The sequence below is a fragment of the Giraffa tippelskirchi genome, chromosome 13, assembly GCF_054371585.1.
Source record: "Giraffa tippelskirchi isolate mGirTip1 chromosome 13, T2T-mGirTip1v1.2.pri, whole genome shotgun sequence".
NCBI classification, from domain to species: Eukaryota; Metazoa; Chordata; class Mammalia; order Artiodactyla; family Giraffidae; genus Giraffa; species Giraffa tippelskirchi.
In genome coordinates, this window is record NC_137287.1 from 94,446,873 (window position 1) to 94,468,308 (window position 21,436).

At 48.7% G+C, this 21,436-nt stretch overlaps 3 protein-coding genes across 52 annotated transcripts in view; all 3 read right to left on the reverse strand.

Moving 5' to 3' along the window:
* Positions 1–4,679: 4,679 nt before the first annotated feature.
* On the reverse strand, positions 4,680–6,969 carry MRPS26 (mitochondrial ribosomal protein S26). The gene is made up of 4 exons (XM_081559058.1): positions 6,744–6,969; positions 6,503–6,649; positions 6,292–6,415; positions 4,680–4,910 (listed from the first exon to the last, which is right to left on the reverse strand). Exons 1-4 carry the CDS (start codon positions 6,953–6,955, stop codon positions 4,776–4,778), a joined length of 618 nt encoding a protein of 205 aa, XP_081415184.1. The 5' UTR covers positions 6,956–6,969; the 3' UTR covers positions 4,680–4,775.
* A 304-nt stretch (positions 6,970–7,273) lies between these two features.
* On the reverse strand, positions 7,274–14,757 carry LOC145530971 (progonadoliberin-2). Its single transcript, XM_081552293.1, has 4 exons — positions 14,753–14,757; positions 9,650–9,810; positions 7,819–7,955; positions 7,274–7,321 (listed from the first exon to the last, which is right to left on the reverse strand). Exons 1-4 carry the CDS (start codon positions 14,755–14,757, stop codon positions 7,274–7,276), a joined length of 351 nt encoding a protein of 116 aa, XP_081408419.1.
* Positions 14,758–16,090: 1,333 nt separating this feature from the next.
* PTPRA (protein tyrosine phosphatase receptor type A) overlaps positions 16,091–21,436 on the reverse strand; it is a 173,045-nt gene continuing 167,699 nt past the window's right edge. For 36 of the 50 annotated variants that reach the window (XM_081558975.1, XM_081558994.1, XM_081558979.1 and 33 more), the window contains 4 exons: positions 19,258–19,383; positions 19,026–19,177; positions 17,380–17,515; positions 16,091–16,727 (listed from right to left, as the gene is read on the reverse strand). In XM_081558975.1, coding sequence (XP_081415101.1) covers positions 16,653–16,727; positions 17,380–17,515; positions 19,026–19,177; positions 19,258–19,383 — 489 coding nt within the window. In that variant the 3' untranslated portion in view covers positions 16,091–16,652. The remainder of the gene's footprint in view (positions 16,728–17,379; positions 17,516–19,025; positions 19,178–19,257; positions 19,384–21,436) is intronic. The other 14 variants (XM_081559006.1, XM_081559001.1, XM_081558972.1 and 11 more) reach the window with 1 other exon arrangement.

Here is a 21,436-nt window from a genome sequence, read left to right on the forward strand (position 1 = left end):
TCAGGAGGGGTGGCCGTGAGGAGATACCCCACGTCCAAGGTAAGGAGCAGTGGCTGTGCTTTGCTGGAGCAGCCGTGAAGAGATACCCCACGTCCAAGGTAAGAGAAACCCAAGTATGATGGTAGGCATTACGAGAGGGCATCAGAGGGCAGACACACTGAAACCATAATCACAGAAAACTAGCCAATCTGATCACATGGACCACAGCCTTGCCTAACTCAATGAAACTAAGCCATGCCGTGTGGGGCCACCCAAGACAGACAGGTCATGGTGGAGAGGTCTGACAGAATGTGGTCCACTGGAGAAGGGCATGGAAAACCACTTCAGTATTCTTGCCTTGAGAACCCCATGAACAGTATGAAAAGGCAATTAGCTCAATTCATCCCCAAATTAAGTCTTCTGGAGCAGTCTCCTTGCAAAGATCATCCAAAAGCAAAAACTTAAATTTTGCCCAGTCAGGAAGTAACTGAAATACTAGCAATTTGCTATTATTGGCTATATAATTTTAATTTATTTTTTATTGAAGTATATAATTGATTTACAATGTTATGTTAGTTTCAGGTATACAGCAAAGTGATTCATATATATACATCCAAAAGTCTCAATTTATTTCTTCCCCTGATCTTTCTCCATTGGTAATCATAAGATTGCTTTCTATGTCTGGGTCTGTTTTGCAAATCAGTTCATTTGTATCATTTTTTTTTGGATTCCATATGTAATTAATATCATGATATTTGTCTTTGACTTACTTCACTTAGGATGATAATATCTAGGTCCATCCGTATTTCTGCAAATGGCATTATTTCATTCTTTTTTTGTGGCTGAGTAATATTCCATTATATATAATGCAATATCTATATTGGAAGCCATATATATATATATTATTATACATACAATGGAAGCCATATATATATGACATCCCTTGCTCAGTCTACAAAGAGTCTGTCCACAATGTGAGAGGCCCGGGTTTGATCCCTGGGTCGGGAAGATCCCCTGGAGAAGGAAATGGCAACCCACTCCAGTATTCTTGCCCATGGCAGGAGGAGCCTGGTGGGCTACACTTAATGGGATCACAAAGAATCAGACATTACTTAGCGACAGAGCACGCACACACGTTATTCATTCACAGCTTTCAGTTCCACAGGAGGCTGGAGGCCTGCAGATATTTCCCAGCTTTCCTTGACAGCTGGCTTCCATTATGACAATAACATGGGAGTCACTGACAAGATCTGTTTCTAAGGACAGAGAAAGGGCAAATGCACATTTCTGCTCAGCTTCTGGCACTTCTGGCAGCTGCAGCAGCAGAGGAGGCAGCTGAGTGTGGCTCCTGCATTCCTTCCTGCACAGGCACTGCAGTGCCAGTAGCAGCACCAGCACTCGTAGGCTCGGCTCTGGCACTGACAGGCAAAGTGCAGTAGCCAAGGTTGACGTTTACACCTCAGACACAAAGCCCCACTCAGACCATCTTCTCCTCCAGTAGCCAGAATTTAAAACAAGAAAAAAAGAGCATGAATATAACATTTCCCTCAGCGAGGGGAAAATGCCGAAGAATGGTGGAAGATTACTATCAGTGACGCAGTCACTGTAGGGTACTGGTGAGGGTGATTATGCAGCTCTGCCCTTCTTCATGGCACTTAGTTGGGTCCTGTGGCAGGATGGTGTTCTTCCTTACAGGTTCTTGATCTCAAGGCCTTGTAAACTGCACTATGAATTTATCCAGACAATGCTGTTTTTTGATATGGATGTTCACATTTATGGCTTATATGCATTTACCTGCACTGAGGAAATAGTCATCAAAGCATTCCTCAAGAGAAATGCCTGCTTGTCTCAAGATTTGGGATTGCAAATATCACTTTTAATTGCCTATTTGGATTTCAGCAATCAGCTAGGCTTGGATCCTAGGTATCCATTTCACTTCAGTATTTGTCGGGGAAATAATCACAGGGTTAAGTTCAGGGGGAACTTTCCCAAAGATTTCTGGGAATATTGATAGTGGATACAGACAAAAAATCTTGCGTATTCTGTAAAAAATATGGGGGAACGACGTTAGGCTTACTCAGGCCTAGGTGGTCTCTTTGATGGAACAGTTTAAGGAGGCATCTGGGATCCACTCATGCGGCAAGTTCATTCTTTTTCTGTCCACTTGGACTGCTACCAGCAATATAGTAGTGGTATACCACCCTGGCAGCAGTATATCACCTCAACCTGGGACTGAACCCAGGCCACAGCTATCAAAGTTCTAACCACTAGACCGCCTGGGAAAAAACTGCTCACTCAGCAAAGCTGTGGGGGCCAGCATACCTCTCCCAAGTCACACACAGGTTCTCCTTATTCCCTACCCTCTCTACACTGCATTGTGGGCCTCTTCAAATCTTGGCGAAAGCAAGCATTTGGGTCTTGTGCTTCAAATGCATTTATTGGGTAGCCCTCGAATCTACTACTCACAAGTGGGGCCCCAAACAAGAGGTTCGCTACGCGATACAAGCTCACATGGTCTGCAGCACATACAAACTGAATCTGCAACTTTAGGTCAAGAATCGGAGGAGACCGTGGTGTTTCTGAGCAAGACTGCCCATTCGGTTACCTACCAGGATTCTATTGGGAGATTAGGCATTCTTCGTGGGACACATATATCTGCAACGTGGACTGGGTATGAAGTGACAGCCTCCCTGTCCACTTAGCAGCACTCTACAATCCATTAGATGCAGGTACAGTTGAGATCGGGCCTGAGTTAACCCTCAAGTTACTAAACTGCCTATTTGTACCTAAACCAATGAGATGTCTGTGGGTGGAGAAGAAAATGTTCAAGGTTGGTTTATAGGTAGCTCTGCATGACATGCTGACATCAGCATGTGAATAATAAGGAATTATAGCCCTATGCAGGACACTAGTAAAGGAAAAATGGCCCAAAGTCAGATTCAAGAAGGCATGACACTCTCCTGTACCTGAAGACAGATGGCTTGTCTAGATCCTGATAGAGGACCAGGGACTCGTCCAAAATGAAACTGAACTTCCCCCAACAGGCTCAATGTCCCATGTGAAAGTTTACCAAGGGTTTCCTCCAAGTTCAAGGCTGTGGGCACAATCTTGGTCCACAACGTGTGCCCATCCATCCTCACCCTAGAAACTGCACCGAGCACCTGAAATCCAGGGCTCCACTATGCTGTGCCTGGGCTCAGTGCCAGGGAAGAGCAGAGCTATTGATCAGCCTGAGAAGGGAGGCCATTGCCCTCAAGGGTGCAGGGCCCTTGATGGGGGCTGGGTCCTAGGTCCTCTGCTTATACCTCTATTAGCCGCTTCCCTACCTGAATGTGAGTGATTACCCACATTCCCTCAAAGGTTTTTGTGTTGTAAGGTTCTCAGGCCCTATTTACAACGTAGGAGTTAGGGAAAGATTGTTTTCTCCCTCTGGTTGTACTTAGTGAATGGTGGCAAAGGGACAGAAGCTCTGGTTCAGAGAAATATTTCTCTTCCTCATCCTGGATGTTCTTCAAGAGCCTGCATCTGAGTAAGGGCCGTGGACCTATACGCCCACTTATTCAACCTTGTGAACTTTAATCACAAGTATTTGTTTGCTCCAAGTACTTGACAAATGGGGTCTTCTTGTCTTCTGTCTTGGGCACATCACTCCCTGGCCAGCAAAATTCAGTGTCAAGCAGGAGCAGGTCTTTGGTCAGTCAGTAGTTGCTTTATGTTTCAGTTACTGGGTGATACCTGACTGGAGCCTGAAAGCCCCGTATCAGGGGTCAGCAAACTTCTATAAAGTCATATAAGACTTCTCCAGGTGTCCAGTGGTTAAGACTCCATGGTTCCACTGCAGGTGGCATGGGTTCAATTCCTGGTAGGGGAAGTTCCACATACAGGAAAAAAAAACCATATAATGGGGGGAGGGGAGATAAACTAGGAGCTTGGGATTAAAATATACACACTACTATATATAAAATAGATAACAAGGACCCACTGTATAGTACAGGAAACTATATTATGTTGTAATAACCTATGATGGAAAGGAACCTAAAACTCCATCACTTTGCTGTACACCTGAAACTAACACATAAATCAACTATATTTCAATTAAAAAATCGTAACAACATTTTAGACTTTGCAAGTCATAAGGTCTCTGTTGCATCTATTCATCTCTGCCATGGTAGTATGAAAGCAGTGAATGAATGGGTGTGGCTGTGTTCCAATATATTCTCTTCATTACAGCAGGTGGGATCTTTGGTTGTGGAGCACACTCTCCAGCTGTAGCATGTGAGCTCTACAGTGTAGGGGCTTAAGTAGTCCCCGCGAGGGGGCTCAGTTGCCCTGAGCATGTGGGATCTTAGTTCCTCTATCAGGGATTGAACCTGCATCCTCTGCATTGGAAGGCAGATTCTTAACCACTGGACCACCAGGGAAGTCTCTGTGTTTCAATATATTTTATTCACAAAAAGAAGCAATAGGCCAGATTTTGTCCAAGGACTGCAATATGCCAACCACTGATCTTGAGGATACTCAGGAGACAACCTGGCTGTTGAGGGGACTAAGCTTCTCTGTGAGACAGAAACTTCTCAGGTCTGGTGCTTTACTGAGAGTTGCACATGGGTGCAGAGTACAGTACTGCGTGTGTGGAGTTTCTGACCAAGTGGCAGGAGCTGAGGCCCCAAAGTGCAGGCTACATTGGAATAGGTAGAACCTTTTCCTTCATCAGAAACACCAACTGCTTTATTTCAGATCAGGCCCAACTCCCTTACTTCCATGGTCCCTGGGTGGGTACTGTCCTCAGTGGGACCTCAGGAGCCCTTGTGCTGTGGCTTGACCACCAGCCCCTCTCTGGTGATGGCCCAATTGTAGCTCTTGGGGGAGTCCAAAGCTTCTTCCACCCGCGCCTCCAGGTTCTCTCGGGTGATGAAGTTTTTTGCGTCCTCCTATTGGAAAAGATGAAAGTGAAAGAGGAGAGTGAAAAAACTGGCTTAAAACTCAACATTCAGAAAACTAAGATCATGGCATCTGGTCCCATCATTTCATGGCAAATAGACGGGGAAACAGTGACAGACTTTATTTTTTGGGGGCTCCAAAATCTCTGCAGATGGTGACTGCAGTCATGAAATTAAAAGACACTTGCTCCTTGGAAGAAAAGTTATGACCAACCTAAATAGCATATTAAAAAGCAGAGACATTACTTTGCCAGCAAAGGTCTGTTAGTCAAAGCTATGGTTTTTCCAGTAGTCATGTATGGATGTGAGAGTTGGACTACAAAGAAAGCTGAGCGCCAAAGAATTGATGCTTTTGAACTGTGGTACTGGGAGAAGAGTCTTAAGAGTCCCTTGGACTGCAAGGAGATCCAACAAGTCCATCCTAAAGGAAATCAGTCCTGAATATTCACTGGAAGGAGTGATGCTGAAGCTGAAACTCCAATACTTTGGCCACCTGATGCAAAGAACTGACTCATATGAAAAGACTCTGATGCTGGGAATGACTGAAGGCGGGAGGACGACAGAGGATGAGATGGTTGGGCGGCATCAGTGACTCTATGGACATGAGTTTGAGTAAGCTCCAGGAGTTAGTGATGGACAGGGAAGCATGGCGTACTGCAGTCCATGGGGTCACAAAGAGTTGGACACGATTGAGCGACTGAACTGAACTGAATTGGAAAAGAGAAATTCAGCTGAATTGGAGCCCCCAGAACAAGCCTGCCGGCTTTTAGCCCACTAAGGGAGGGGCTCCAGCTCTCCAGCAGGAAAGATGTCTGGAGCCTAGGTCTTCTCTGAGCACCCCGCTGATTTTCCAGTGGAAGAACATTAGGCAGCTTTGTCACCTTGTTGTAAGACAATCATTCCCTGAACACTTAGGCCAAAACCCAGGCACACAGGCTGTGACACTTCATTGGGCGGAATCAGTCTCAGAGTTGTCTAGGGCTCTCAGTCTCTCTCAAATCGTCCTTCTCCCTCTATCAAGCCTCATCCATTCTCTCTGGATCACTGCTAATTGGCCTCGCTGCTTTTAAGTCTCACATCTGCCATCTCAGGCCAAAACGTTTACGCTTCGGTGACTTTCTCACCTTCAGGACAAAATATAAACTCCTAGGAAAACGCGGGGGCCCGTCTCACAGACACCGTCTAGCCACGTGAATACTGCAGTGGCCACTTGACCGGCGCTCTCGCTGCACGCATCCTCTCCCAAACCCTCACCTGCGAATCCCCTCTCAAGACTCAAGGCTACTCGCTTCCCTCCGCACGTAGTTGCACCTCCCGCCCCCGCTCACCGCGCGCAGGTCTGGCAGCCCCACCCTCTGGAGACGCGGCCCACCTGCAGCTGCAGCACTTCCCGCTCCTTGAGCTGGGCCCAAGCCTCCGCCTCTCGGGCTTCCCGGGCCGCCTCCTCCGCCTGCCGCCGCTCCTGCTCCCGCGCCTCCTGCCGCAGCCTGGCCATCCTGGGAGGGGCGAGAGGCCCAGACTGAGGGTGGCTGGGTGTCTTGGGGCCGGTCAGGCGGCCCCGCCTCGCCTCCTGCCCCACTCACCGCAGTTCATTCAGCCGCTGGTTCTCCGCCTGGTTCCAGGCCATCAGCTCGCGGTGCTCAGCGGCATCCTGCAGCGCCTTGCGCTCTGCCAGGACACCGGCCCGGGCCTCGTGCACTTTCCTGCGTACCTCGGTCACGAACTCCTGCCTGGACGGAAACGCGCCCAGGGGCGGCAATGTCTCCAACTGCCTGCCCTATCACACACGCCAGAGGGTGCCGCCTCCCCATCCATCACACATACCTGAGGGCGCGCACTGTCTGGCGGTACTGCCGGTAACGCTCCGTCAGCACGAAGAATTCCGCAGGATCCACGGCGGGCGGGGTCGCCACGCGCCCGATCTTGGACTTGGCCGGCGGATCGTGGCGAGTTTTTCGGCCGCGAGCGAGGAGCAGAAACTGGGCTGGAGGGCGGCCGAAGGGCCGCGCGCCCAGGGCGCTCAGCGCGCGTAGCATGGCGAGACCGCCCCGCCTCCGGCACGCCGCAGGGTATCATGGGGGCCCGGAAGTGGCCGCGGGGTACCACGGGACGTGTAGTCCGCGGGCTCCGCCCCCACCCTCTGGAGCCTGCAGTTTTGCTTCCGCCCCCGGCCCGGAACCTGGCTGTTGTCCTCCGCGGGGTTGGCTCCCGCCCGCGTGTCCGCTACCTGCATCCCTCCAGCTCCCATGCGGGGAGTAGGGATGAGAGAGAGAGGAGACAAAGAGAGAGAAGTGTCAGCAGGGGTGAGAGAGAGAGGAGAAACAAGAGAACTCGATGCAAGAACTTTAGGGGTCTCACACCTTTAGTGGAGGGCGGCGGGGCGTGGCGTTCAGGGGACCAGTCTGCAGAAGAAGGGGGCGGTCATTCCAGTGGACATTCTGGTCACCTGACCGCCGAACTGTTGCTTTACCCACTCCCTCTTCTCCGCCCCTCCTGTTCTATTCCCTCTTTCTCCGCTCCCGCCTTGGCTTCTCTGCGCAGGACCGGCCAACTGCTAGTTTTGCGACTCCCACGTCCTGTCGTTCCCCTTGCCTCTTAGAGGATTCAGCGTGCGGTTTTTCTAGCTCATTGGGCGTACGGATTCTTTACCAACTGAGCTATCAGGGAAGCCCAACAGCAGGGACAGGGGCATCTCATCATAAATTGTCATAAATTGTTGCTGTTACATCATCGTAAATTGTTAGTGTATCATAAATTGTCTAGAATTCTGGAGTATCAGATAACGGCTCCCACAGCTAGCTGTACCAGGAGGCATCTCAGTGGTGTATCATCTCCCGACCCCCTCCGTTCTTAGCTGGCCCTGTAGTGGCCAAGGATGGGGGCCTTCCACTTTACTTACCAGCAGTGTCTGCACCAGGTGCTGCTTCCCAAGGAGGAGCCACCGGGTCATGGTCCTGCTCTTCCAGGGCACACTGTCCTCAGGCGAAGCCAGAGCATCACTTGGGAGGGTATGGGCAATTTGGCCTGGTCTTTGAGCTGCAATTCCCAGAACCTTTTCTTAGAGGATCTATAATGTGTTCCCCTACTTCCTGACCTGCATACAGGTTTCTCAAGAGACAGGTCAGATGGTCTGGTATTCCCATCTCTTGAAGAATTTTCCACAGTTTATTGTGATCCAAACAGTCAAAGGTTTTGGCATAGTCAATAAAGCAGAAATAGATGTTTTTCTGGAACTCTCTTGCTTTTTCGATGATCCAGCAGATGGTGGCAATTTGATCTCTGGTTCTTCTGTTTTTTCTAAAACCAGCTTGAACATCTGGAAGTTCACGGTTCACGTATTGCTGAAGCCTGGCTTGGAGAATTTTGAGCATTACTTTACTAGCGTGTGAGATGAGTGCAATTGTGCGGTGGTTTGAGCATTCTTTGGCATTGCCTTTCTTTGGGATTGGAATGAAAACTGACCTTTTCCAGTCTTGTGGCCACTGCTGAGTTTTCCAAATTTGCTGGCATATTGCGTGCAGCACTTTCACAGCATCACCTTTGAGGATTTGAAATAGCTCAACTGGAATTCCATCACCTCCACTAGCTTTGTTCATAGTGATGCTTTCTAAGGCCCACTTGACTTCACATTCCAGGGTGTCTGGCTCTAGGTGAGGAAGCAACAATTAGAACTGGACATGGAACAACAGACTGGTTCCAGATAGGAAAAGGAGTATGTCAAGGCTGTATATTATCACCCTGCTTATTTAACTTATAAGCAGAGTACATCATGAGAAACGCTGGGCTGGAAGAAGCACAAGCTGGAATCAAGATTGCTGGGAGAAATATCAATAACCTCAGGTATGTAGATGACACCACCCTTATGGCAGAAAGTGAAGAGGAACTAAAAAGCCTCTTGATGAAAGTGAAAGAGGAGAGTGAAAAAGTTGGCTTCAAGCTCAACATTCAGAAAACTAAGATCATGGCATGTGGTCCCATCACTTCATGGGAAATAGATGGGGAAACAGTGGAAACAGTGTCAGAGTTTATTTTTGGGGGCTCCAAAATCACTTCAGGTGGTAATTGCAGCCATGAAATTAAAAGACGCTTACTCCTTGGAAAGAAAGTTATGACCAACCTAGATAGCATATTTAAAAGCAGAGACATTATTTTGCCAACAAAGGTCCGTCTAGTCAAGGCTATGTTTTTTCCAGTGGTCATGTATGGATGTGAGAGTTGGATGGTGAAGAAAGCTGAGCGCTGAAGAATTGATGCTTTTGAACTGTGGTGTTGGAGAAGACTCTTGAGAGTCCCTTGGACTGCAAGGAGATCCAACCAGTCCATCCTAAAGGAGATCAGTCCTGGGTGTTCATTGGAAGGTCTGATGTTGACGCTGAAGCTCCAATACTTTGGCCACCTCATGTGAAGGGTTGACTCACTGGAAAAGACCCTGATGCTGGGAAGGATTAGGGGCAGGAGGAGAAGGGGAAGAAGGAGGATGAGATGGCTGGATGGCATCACCGACTTGATGGACATGGGTTTGGGTAGACTCTGGGAGTTGGTGATGGACAGGGAGGCCTGGCATGCTGTGATTCATGGGGTCGCAAAGAGTCGGACACGACTGAGTGAACTGAACTGAACTGAGGCTATAGCCTGCCTTCCCCCACCCCCACCCAAAGCTTGAGGTAGGAGAAAGAACCCCAACCAGCACCTTCTTCTTCCCACTTAGGCTGGGGAGATTCTTCACCTACCTGGGGGCCTAAGAGGATGCTGAGGGTCCTGGGGCGAGCTGGAGGCTCTTTTTCCTCCAAGGTACGAGCCGTGGGACCAGTGCTGTGACTTTGAGGGTCCAGGGTGGGTGGTCAGCAGCAGCAGAAGCAGGAGGCCTAGCCCAAAGCTGGCAATAGCAGGGCTGCTCCCATAGACAGTGGACAGCACTCGAGTCTGACACTCCCAGACAAACCCCCCTTCCTCTTCCTCCAGGGTCCCCTTGGACAACTAGCACTTCTAAGGGAGATTTAGTGTCTCCTAATGTTCTTCTCTCACCCTGCTATTGCTTCTTATCCCAGGACTACAGGGGTCTGGACTCTGAGGGCTCCTGGCAATGAGCCGCTTCCCAGAGCCCCTGGGGCACAGAGGCTCCCAACTTTGCCAGCTGAAGGCCCTCCCCAGTAGGGCAGGCCTACCCTTTCTTTCCTCAGGGATCCTAGAAGTGAGGTTAGAGAGGGTACAAGGGAGATGTCCAAGAGACAGGCAGCAGTGTGGAGGCACTTGGGCCCTCCGCCCCCATGCTGGGAGATCCTTTTCCCTGTGAGTTGTTCTTTCTCTCTTCCATGGCAATTGGGGATGTGAAATGGGTGTGTGGATACAGGGCCAAGGGCTTCTACCTTTTGTCCCTGCCACGCCAGGGGCAATGGGCACAGGCATAGTGGGCACATGCAAGAGATGAAGGAAAGGGGGGTTTTCTGGGCATGGGCCAGGGTAGAGGGGCTTGGGAGGGGGAAGAGGAGCAGTGTGCCATGCACCTAGAAGAGAGCTGCATCTGGACAAGCCCCAGCCTGGGGGAGGGTGGCTCTTCACTCACTGGGGGAGGGCTGTGGGCTAAGTGGCTCCTTGCAGGTGGCTCTTCCAGGCAGCAGAGGAACCCAGCCAGACACCCCCGATATTTATTGAGCAGGTGGTTCCACCCCCTGCTCTGGGCCCACAGGCTCCAGTGACATCTTGGTGGGGGACAGCTTGCTACCAGTCCTATTCCCTTCCTAGTGTATGTTCAGCTGCTGGCCCTGGGATCATCAGATGCCTCCTCCTTCCATCTTCCCAGGGATCTGAAATCACTGGACTCCTTCTTCAGCCTGGCCTGTGCCCGTGAGGTCTCAGCGATCCACTTCCCTGGCTGCTTTCTCAAGCTCCTGCCCTTAGATCTAGAGACCTTTCACAGCCCTCTGTGACACACCAAATGGTGGCCCTAAGAGAGGCAACTCCTGGGGTCTCCCTGAGTCCCACCTAGCTCAGGGCTTTCCCTGGTAGAAAGGTTGGGGGCTGAAGAGGGAGGGGCCAAGCAGCCTGTTAATAAGTCTGGGGAGATCTATGACCACCTTTCCTGAGGGCTTGTTTGCTCACCTGTAAAATGGGTTGGGTGGGATGGTCCTCGTGCTCACACCTGGACACCAGGGCCGGGTCACTCCAGTGAAAGGAGCTTTGGGTGGGGCATAGCTATCCCACAGATGGCCTCTCCTCCAAGCAGACCCAGATAGGGGGCCCAGTTAAAGGGGCAATGCGGCCTTTGTGGGACTATCTGCAGGTGGTAGGAATAATTCTGCCTCTCAAGGTTCCAACCACTCCTCATCCTGTGCTCAACCCAGGACCATTTCATGGAATTGGGGACGGCTGCCCTGGAGTACTAGAAACAGGCTTCGGCCTTAGTCTGCGTCAGCTCAGCTTTCTGCTGCCAGCCACCAGCCTCTGAGGGGCAGAGGCGAGTTTATGGGGTTAATAGCCAATCTCTCTTTGGACAGCAATTTGAGCAGCAAGTGCAAGGGTAGGGTCAGGCTGGGCATTCACAGTGGCTAGTCATTAGGAGAGCAGATGCATCAAATCCTGTGGCAAAGATGGGGGAGATGACATCATGAGTTCCTAGACTTCTGCCGCCCAGGCAGGAGGGCATGGGTGAATTTCCGAACTGACTTACCGGAAATGAGTATTTGGACTGTATAATAAGTTAAATTGTTTGGGAAACAGATTTTTTCCCTTTATGTATTGGCTAACCAAGAAACTTTTAGGATAACATTTGCTTTGTTCAGTTCATTCGCTCAGTCCTGTCCGACTCTTTGTGACCCCATGGATTGCAGCACACCAGGCTTCCGTGTCCATCACCAGCTCCCAGAGCCTGCTCAAACTCATGTCCGTTGAGTCGGTGATGCCATCCAACCATCTCATTCTCTGTTGTCCCCTTCTCCTCCTGTCTTCAATCTTTCCCAGCATCAGGGTCTTTGACTGATTTCCTTTAGGATGGACTGGTTTGATCTCCTTGCAGTCCAAGGGGCTCTCAAGTCTTTTCTCTAGCACCACAGTTCAAGAGCATCAATTCTTCCGTGCTCAGCTTTCTTTATGGTCCAACTCTCACATCCATACATGACTACTGGAAAAACCATAGCTTTGACTAGACAGACCTTTGTTGGCAATGTCATGTCTCTACTTTTTAATATGCTGCCTAGGTTTGTCACAGCTTTTCTTCCAAGGAGCAAGCATCTTTTAACTTCATTGCTTCAGTCACCATCTGCAGTGATTCTGGAGCCCAAGAAAATGAAGTCTGTCACTGTTTCCATTGTTTCCCCATCTATTTGCCATGAAGCGACCAGATGCCATGATCTTAAGTTTTTTGAATGTTGACTTTAAAGCTAGCTTTTTCACTCTTCTCTTTCACTTTCATCAAGAGGCTCTTTAGTTCCTTTTTGCTTTCTGCCGTAAGGGTGGTGTCATCTGCATATCTGAGGTTATTGATATTTTTCCTGGCAATCTTGATTCCAGCTGGTGCTTCTTCCAGCCCAGTGTTTCTCATGATGTACTCTGCATATAAGTTAAATAAGCAGGGTGACAATATACAGCCTTGACATACTCCTTTCCCAATTTGGAACCAGTCCGTTGTTCCATGGCTAGTTCTAACTGTTGCTTCTTGACTTGCATAAAGATTTCTCAGGAGGCAGGTAAGGTAGTCTGGTATTCCCATCTCTTAAAGAATTTTCCACAGTTTGTTGTGATCCACGCAAAGGCTTTGGCATAGTCAATAAACTAGATGTTTTTCTGGAACTCTTGCTTTTTCTATGATCCAATGGATGTTGGCAATTTGATCTCTGGTTCCTCTGCCTTTTCTAAATCCAGTTTGAACATCTGGAAGTTCTAGGTTCATGTACTGTGAAGGCCTACCTTGGAGAATTTTGAGCATTACTTTGCTAGTGTGTGAGATGAATGCAATTGTATGGTAGTTTGAACCATCTTTGATATTGCCTTTCTTTGGGATTGGAAACATTTGCTTTGTGGGTTTAGTGAAAATGACTAAATTCAGTAAACTAGCTTAATTCTGGTATGGGTTTACAAAATGTTTTATTCAAAGGCTCTGATGTTCATTTTAAAAGAGGAATGGAGTGCCTTTATTTTTTCTGTAATTTGATTGTTATCTTGTCTGAAAAATCCAAACACGAACTAAGTTTCCCAGGGGAAGCTCTGGTCCCTTTCTCTCTGGCCACATACTCAGCCTTTCAGGAATATTTGCTGTCCGCTTCCAGATTATAAACTCTGGACTGGAATTCATCCTTGTATCCCTCTCAACAGGACACAGAAAGTCATTTGTTCACCACTGAACTCTTTTAACTCATACTCAGCCCCGAGGCCCCATCATTCCAGTCTGGGGGCTGCTGTAGTCAGCTGGAAAACCAATTTTGAGTTGAGTGCTCAGGTGTTGCAGGAGCAGAGCGGCACCCTCCCTGGGGCACCTTCTCCCCTCCCCCTCAGCAGGTGGCCTGGGTGAAGGATAGAGCATTAGCTAGAGTCTTGGCAATAGGGCTGCAGTGGGTGCTCCATGGTAAGGAACAAAATGGAGAAAAGCCAACACAGGAACTATTGGGGGAGTGTGTGTGTCTGTAGGGGGGAGGTCTGTGGGTTTGATGCTGTGTGTGTCTATGTGTGTGTGAACTATTGGGGGAGAGTGTGTGTGTGTAGGGGGGAGGTCTGTGGGTTTGATGCTGTGTGTGTCTATGTGTGTGTGAACTATTGGGGGAGAGTGTGTGTGTGTAGGGGGGAGGTCTGTAGCTTTGGTGCCCAGTAGGAGTAGAGCTGGGATGGGGGGTAGGGGCAGAGGATGCTGGAGGCTACACAAAGGGCAGTGGGCTATGGTGACTGGGCAAACCCCTGAGTGTGGGGAGCCAGAGTCTGCTGCCTCTGGGCTACCCTGTGGAGTCACAGCAGGAAGCAGGGTGTGTGGACTGGAAGCTCAGGACTGGAGAAAGGCTCAGGGTCCACAATACAGACTGCAGGAATGCCTGACCTCTGAGGAAGGGGCTGTGGAGGAAGGCAGTCACTGCATCAAGGGGGGAGCTAGTGCACAGAAGACTGGATCCTTGGGGCTCAGCACTGAGGATGAAGGCATAAAAAAAGAATGTGTGGGAGTGAACTGAGGGTGGGGGAAGTGCTTTTTTTAAATGAAAGAGGAGCATCTTGGGCAGGTGGGGGTAGAGGATGAAGGAAAACCCAACACAGAGACTATCTAATGAAGTGATGTCTCTGTGAGTGTGGCAGGTCCTAGAGGTCTGGGGAGTGCGCTGCGCATGGTCACAGGTGACAGGCTGCGGGGTAGGCACTGGGTGAAGTGGGGTCCCCTGCCCTTCCCACATAATTGTGCCACGTGAGCCTCAATACACTTCCCTTTGAGCCTGTCGGGTTTATGTCTCTCGATGCCATGTGAGCCCTGAATAACAGGAAAAGAGAGGTGGATAAGGAGCAATGAGCCATACCCAATAAGATGAGGGACAGAAGGGGAGCAAAGGGCTTGGACAACTCCTGCTTGAAGATGTCTGTTTAGCAACCTGAGGATATGTTCGCTGCATGGCTTGCTGACTCCAAGGCTAACCCTCTCCCATGGGCTTGGACATGGTCACACAGAGGCACAAACAGGTAGTATGCAAAGAGACAGGGTTTCCTTCCCAAGCATAGCACCCCTTGACAGAAATTCTTGAGATTTTGTCTTTGCTTAATTTATCCACACTTCTTATAAACCCACTGACTTTTGAGTTTATTGTCCCTTGCAGTTCCTCGCTTCCTCCAGGAGGCCCAGAGTACATGTACTGACTTATACTACTTACCTCATGCAAGCTTTCAGAAGGTGATCTGCTGTGGTGCCCCTGCTCCCTGCAGACATCCTGAATACGTGGGGCAGAACTTGGGTCCCATCTTTAGTGCGTCTTTGTTTGCTTGGAATCCGAGGCCCTCTGATCAGCTGCTCCGCTGACCTTTGCTTTTCACTCATCTGAGCTTCCAGCATCCCTCAGGTCCAGTTTAAGTCCTACCTACTCCTGGAAGCATGGCACCACTGATCTCTGAGCATGCCTCCATGGGCCAGGCTGGAGTGCCACCTTTCACTCCTGACAGCCCCCAAGGTGCCCCTGTCTCCTCAAGAAATGCCCTCTGCACTTACAGTCATGGCAACTGGTTTCTTCTGTTCCTGTGAGGGGCTGATCATAAGGAGAAGAGACCAAACAGACACGCCCTCCCAGCTCTGCCCTCAACTAAAGACCACATTTCCCAGCGCCCTTTGTAGCTCAGTGTGGGCTTATGACTAGGGTTTAGCCAATGGGGTATGAATGGAAGTGAAAAGTGCAATTTTTATTTCATGTCCTTAAAAATGAAACTGCTTACCCATGCTCTTTTTGCTTCTCCATGGGAAAAGACAGTAGCGTCAACTATGAGGATGAGAACAACAGCCTAGGGCTCACTGGGACCATGAGATGGAAGATACTGTGTCTCTAGACTAGGCAGACTGTTACATGAGAAATAAATGAAATGGATGTTCAACGTGTGCCTGGAATCGGAGGCCCTCTGATCAGCTGCTCTGCTGATCTTTCCTCCTTTTCATGCATCCATTTTATTTAACACACTCTGTCTGACAGGTTATGCTCAAAATCAAACTGGGATCTAAGACTTCCACCATTGTGACCTCAGGATCTGAGGCACTTCCACTAAGAGTTCTGGAAATGAGGACAGATATGAAAGGAAATGGAAGTTGTTTAACACACTAAATGAGGATATAAACACCTACTCTGGACAGAGTGACATGATCCAGATAGTTCTGCAGCAGAGTACCAAGGACTAGAGAGGTCAAACTGACCCAAAGCCAAAAGCCAAAAAGCCAAGCCACCCCTCTCCTCCACGCCCCTGCACTTAGGGAAAGAGGGAGGACTCTGGCCATCTTCCCTAGGGAGTGAGGCTGGCTAGGATGATTGCACCAAAGATATGCTGGGAGTGAAAGAAGGGTGCTGGCAGCTACCTAAGAGGTAGAGGGGCTGTGTATGTTGGAAAAGACAGGCAGACTGTGCCCTCTCTGCAGCCAGCTAAGACAGATGGGTAACAGTGGGCTAGGAGTGGCGCAGGAGAACCCAGCCCTGGTATGACTGCCCCAGCCCACACAAAGGGAGAGACATTCCTCAGGGAGTCAAAGCTTTTATTACCTGATAATCCCTAGTGTGGTGCCAGAGATACCACTCTGGTCCCTTTACTCCCCATGGTGGGATGTGGGTGGTACGAGAAGGGGGCAAGGGTAGAGAGGGGAGAGATTATTTACAGAGCTGGAGGGGACAGTGGTCTGACTGAGGGCACTGGGACAACCAATTTCCTCAAGAGCTCTAATAACTTTGTGCTTTTTTTTCTTAGTTAATGCCTAGCTACCTGGAATGAATTTTGTGTTTCTTCTTTAGGAAAAGATGTATCGATATAAACCAAAGAACAATAAAGCCCAATTTCCAGGCAGAGGATTTCATGATATCAATCCAAACATCACACTATTTAATTCCCCAATAAAACATTGGAAAAAGGACTATCAGTGCTAACACATTTACATATAAAATCTCCACCTAATAGGTAATAGAAGCCTATGTACCAATTTCTAAAACAGTTGTAAGATATATACACAATTTGGGGTATATTAACAAAACAGAATATTACAAAATATTAAAGGCAATTCTTCTGTCCACGGGGCCTCATCGCCTCTCACTTGAAGTTGGCATAATCTGAGAACGCGTCAATATATTCCTGCACCACCTTGTAGCAGAACTCATACTGTTCCTGCAGAGTGAAACGTGGGGGAAAAGGCCAGGGTTACTAAAGAAAGCAATGTACCTGCAGCTGCTGACAAACCCGTTTAAAAAATGGAAAATTAAGAAAAAGTAAGTACTTTAGCATTTCCACCAGAGCCCTGATCTGCCTGCCTGCAGAGTTCTGACAGCATTCTTTTCTTGGCTGAGTGAAGCCACCTTCTTCAGAAAGCAGAGACTGGAGGTGCAGATGGTGGTCCTAGCCCTTCCGAGGTCAGACACGAGTTCATATCTGTCCTCATACTCAGTGCTTACTGGTCATCTAGACTGTCAAGAGAACTGCTGAAAGGGAGCTGAGGAAAGGAGGTACTCCTGAGTCTTCCCCACCTCAGACCCATGGAGAAGTGAAGAGCCCTGATGGGCACCTGGGCACCCCCTTCTAGTCTTCACTGAGGCCACCAGCATCTCTTACTGGTATGGGGCTAGGCTATGCCCCCAATGCTCTCCTGCCTCCCAAAGCTTATTCTGTTTTTCTGAGGCACCCTGAGGAAGGATGAGTCTGTGGTTACACAGCCTTCTGCCTACCAGATAGGCCCCTCAGAACAGCCTCCCCCTGAGCTGGCTCTGGCAGAGAGGAGCTGTGGATGGTGTGGTAACATGGATAAATAGGCAGGGCAGCATACCAGTGTCTGGACCATATGTGGCCTCTGCAGTCGTAGGCTCTTGACGGTCTGGAAGACATCCAAAATTCCCTCTGCCTTCACCCGTTCCAGGACTGTGCTCAGGGCACAGAAGGTCCCTGTCCGTCCTGCCCCCGCGCTGTAACAAAGAGATAACACTTATCACACCTGCGTGGTGCAAGGTAGCTAGAGCATCTGGGGTTAGCCAAGAGAGGGTGACCAAAGGAGAGAGGAGCATGGGACACGGAAAAGTGGGGGCAAGGAAGTGTTTTTCGAGGTCAAGGAATCCTTTTAATTTGTCAATCCAATGGGCTAAAAGCCATGTTTTCATCTCCATTTCTCATATTGCTAATAAGAATTAGCATCTTTTCATGTTTACTGTCAAATGGTATTAGCTAATGTACTTTTCCACTTTTTCTTCTTATAAACATTTTTTTGAATCATCTATTTTTGTAGGTGTAATAAATTAGCACAGTTCAAATTTCAAAAGGTTCAAAACATATAAAGTCTCCTTCCTATGCCATTTCTTCATCCTTTCAGTTTCCTCCTGGGGAACAACCAATGTCATCAAGTCCTTGTGTGTCCTTCCAAAGATAATTTATGCATATTCCACACATATTTTTTTGTCTCACTGCTTTCCTCACTAAGCAATAAATCTAGAGGATTACTCCAAATCAGTAGATAAACAGATTCCTAATTAATTTTCTGAAGCTCTGTAGTATAAGATGTATCAGAGCTTATGGAACCAGTCCTTTATTACCATCTTTAAAAGAAAATTTTTTTTTGGCTGTGCAGTGTGGCATGTGGGATCTTAGTTCCCTGACAAGGGACTGAACATGTGTCCCCTGCATTGAAGCATGGAGTCTTAACCACTGGACACCAGGGAAGTCCCTACCATCTTTTACTATTATAAATAGTGCTTCAATTCTTGTAATTACAATTTCATTTTGGCCATCTGAAGTACATTTACTGGGTCATTTCTAGAAGTTCCTTTGCTCATTATTCTATCTTCAAAACAAATTTGCAGAAATTTTAAATGTATATATTCTTTCTTCCCTTTTAAGAGAGATTCCCTTCCCCCAATTATAAAAGCAATACAAACACATGGTAAAATTTTATTTCTAAAATACAGTACCAAACAATGTGCCCCAAACAAAATCCACTCCCTCCCCCATGAGTTCCCATACTATCTTTCTTCTGTCAGTGACACCAGCCACTATACCCAGCCTTGAACCTAGGACACTCCTCTTTTTGACAACTATGTCTTATTCATTTTTCTTCAAACTGTTCTCAAAATAGTTGCCCTTTTCTAATTTCCTGTGTTTCTTAAGGAGGCAGGCCTTCCCATGTTGCCCAGCTGATCTTCCCTACTGTCAGTCTCCCCTTTGTTCCCCTTCCCCAGCACTATTCCCTGCCCAGTATCTTAACTTAGGGACTGTTGTTCCCTAGCACTGGAAGTATCGAGTTCAAACTCGAAGATCCTCTCTTATCATCTGGGCCTGTCCTGGTCATCACACTTGACTGCCATGTCTCACCAGCATCCCGCTCTTGCCTGGCTTTTGTCAGAGTCTGACAGAGGCTCCCATCTCGCCCCCTGCCTGCCTCCTGTGTCTTTTTCTCTCTCCCCCTGAGGGCTGGGATGGGCATACCTGCAGTGCACGGTGATGGGGTGGTTCCCTGACTGCTGCTGCTGCTTCTGCACGGCTGCAATGATGCTGATCATGCCCTTTCCATCACTGGGGATGCCCACTTCAGGCCAGCCATGGAAGTGGAACTGCCGGATCTGCCGGCTCTTGTTCTCCTTGGGGAGGAAGGAGGATCAGAGAGGTAGGTGCAACCCTGCTTTCCCTATGGGAGGAGCCCACCCACCAGGCATCTTACCCTGGTGTTGGTGACCAGGAGGTCTCTGACGGTATAGCTCTCACATTCTTCCTCCTTCTTCAGCTCCACTGTGATGTCTCCATATGACACCAGTCCATCAGAGGGCCAGTACTGGGCACACTTCTCCTGGGGGACAAATGGGAGAGGTGAGAGGTTCAGAATACCATGTGTGGTAAAAGCAGGGCTGCCCTACGAGCAGACTGCTCCTCTCAATACAGCCCGTCTTACACTGACACACTTCTTCCCCAAGGTATCAAAAACTCAGAGGGTCATTCTATTACTTAACATCACTGCAATTAACTTCTGATCCTCAGCAGGACATCCATATTTAACAACTTAAGTCTACCAATCACTTAAGAGATAATCACTTAACTTTTTGCTGTTAGTTATTTATAGTCTAATTTGCAACACTGACAGGATTTATGAAGACCTCTGACCATCAGCTCATAGCTGCATCTAACATTTAATGGCAGGGTGGAGGGAGAAGAGGAGTGAATGTCTTTGTTCCAATTTCTTCTCCCCACCCTGGGGGTGTTGCCACATTTGTAGTTGCTTATATATGTCAGATTGCTAACCCAGAAAAAAGCACCAGCTATGGTGTTTCAAAGCCCAGTCCACAGGATGCTTTCATCCCTCTCCTCTTAACTCTCTAATCTGCAGTTGCTGCTGCTGCTGCTAAGTTGCTTCAGTCGTGTCCGACTCTGTGCGACCCCACAGACAGCAGCCCACCAGGCTCTGCTGTCCCTGGGATTCTCCAGGCAAGAACACTGGAGTGGGTTGCCATTTCCTTCGCCAATGCATGAAAGTGAAAAGTGAAAGTGAAGTCGCTCAGTCGTGTCTGACTCTTCGAGACCCCATGGACTGCAGCCTACCAGGCTCCTCCATCCATGGGATTTTCCAGGCAAGAGTACTGGAGTGGGGTGCCACTGCCTTCCCCACTAATCTGCAGTGGCACCTTACAATTGCTAGCTCTTGTGTTTCCGTTCTTGTTAGCACAAGGTATTTACTGTGTTGTCTCCACCTGCACCTGGCTCAGTTCCTTCTACAGCACCTTGCACACTGCCTGCATCTGGTAGGTTCTCAGTAAGTATCAGGGCTTCCCAGGTGGCACTAGTGGTAAAGAACACGCCTGCAATGCAGGAGATGTAATGAGACACAGGTTAGATCCCTGGGTTGGGAAGATGCCCTGGAGGAGGGCTGGCATAACAGAGAAGAAAAGGGGCAGACTGGAAGGAGGATTCCCAAGGATGTACCACTGAACCATCGAGAGTCCCCTCTTCAGGGAGTTCCTTGGTAGTCCAGTGGATAGAATTCCATGTTCCCACTGCAGGGGGCACAGGTTCGATCCCTGGTTGGGGAACTTTCTGCTAGCCTTGTGGCATGGCAAAAAAAAAGAGTCCCTTCTTCAAACTGTGGACAAGGAGTTGGTCAACAGTGAAAGCATGTAGTCAGAACAGGCTGACTAAGGGGACAATATGCCATGATTATCTGTGGCAGGCCCGAGAAATCAGATTAGTGCTACTGCAGAGTGCATGTCAAGGTGACACAGCCACTCCAGGGCAGCAGGTATGGTGTGCTGAGAGAAGACAAGCACATTTACGGGGACAGGATTTAAGGGATGATATGAGATAAAGAGAAGGCATATAAGGTGATTTTAGATGCTGGACCAATGGCAGGAAATTATCCTCCTCAGCCAGGTGAAGGCTTACTGAATTTAGCCTCTGTGTGGGCTCCACAACAGAATCAGAAGAATCAGGTGGGGCTTAAATGGGACTTGACTTCCATGGTGCCTCTCAAGGGTGTTGGGGGAGAGATGGCAAAAAGAGCTGTAAAGAGAATCCAGAGCAGGGGCCAGCAGTGCCAGTACCCACTGTTGCCCAAGGCTAAAATGCCTTGGTGTCCTACTGAGGATGGTGACGTGAGAGCACAGAGTTGGGGAATGCAAGGCTGTGACAAATATGGGACCCTACTCTCAAGGAGTAGAGGCTAAGACTCATCTCAGAACCCAAGCTCCACTCTGCATGTGAGGGCCAATGGGAATGAGGGAAAATGGAAACTAGGAAACCTAAAAGAAGCAATGGCAACAGAGAGGAAGAAGGATCCAATTCAAGTCTTGGGACTGGATACCTCAGAAAAAGTTTCTAAATTTTGTATGTATGGGTAGATTTTCCCTCAAGAT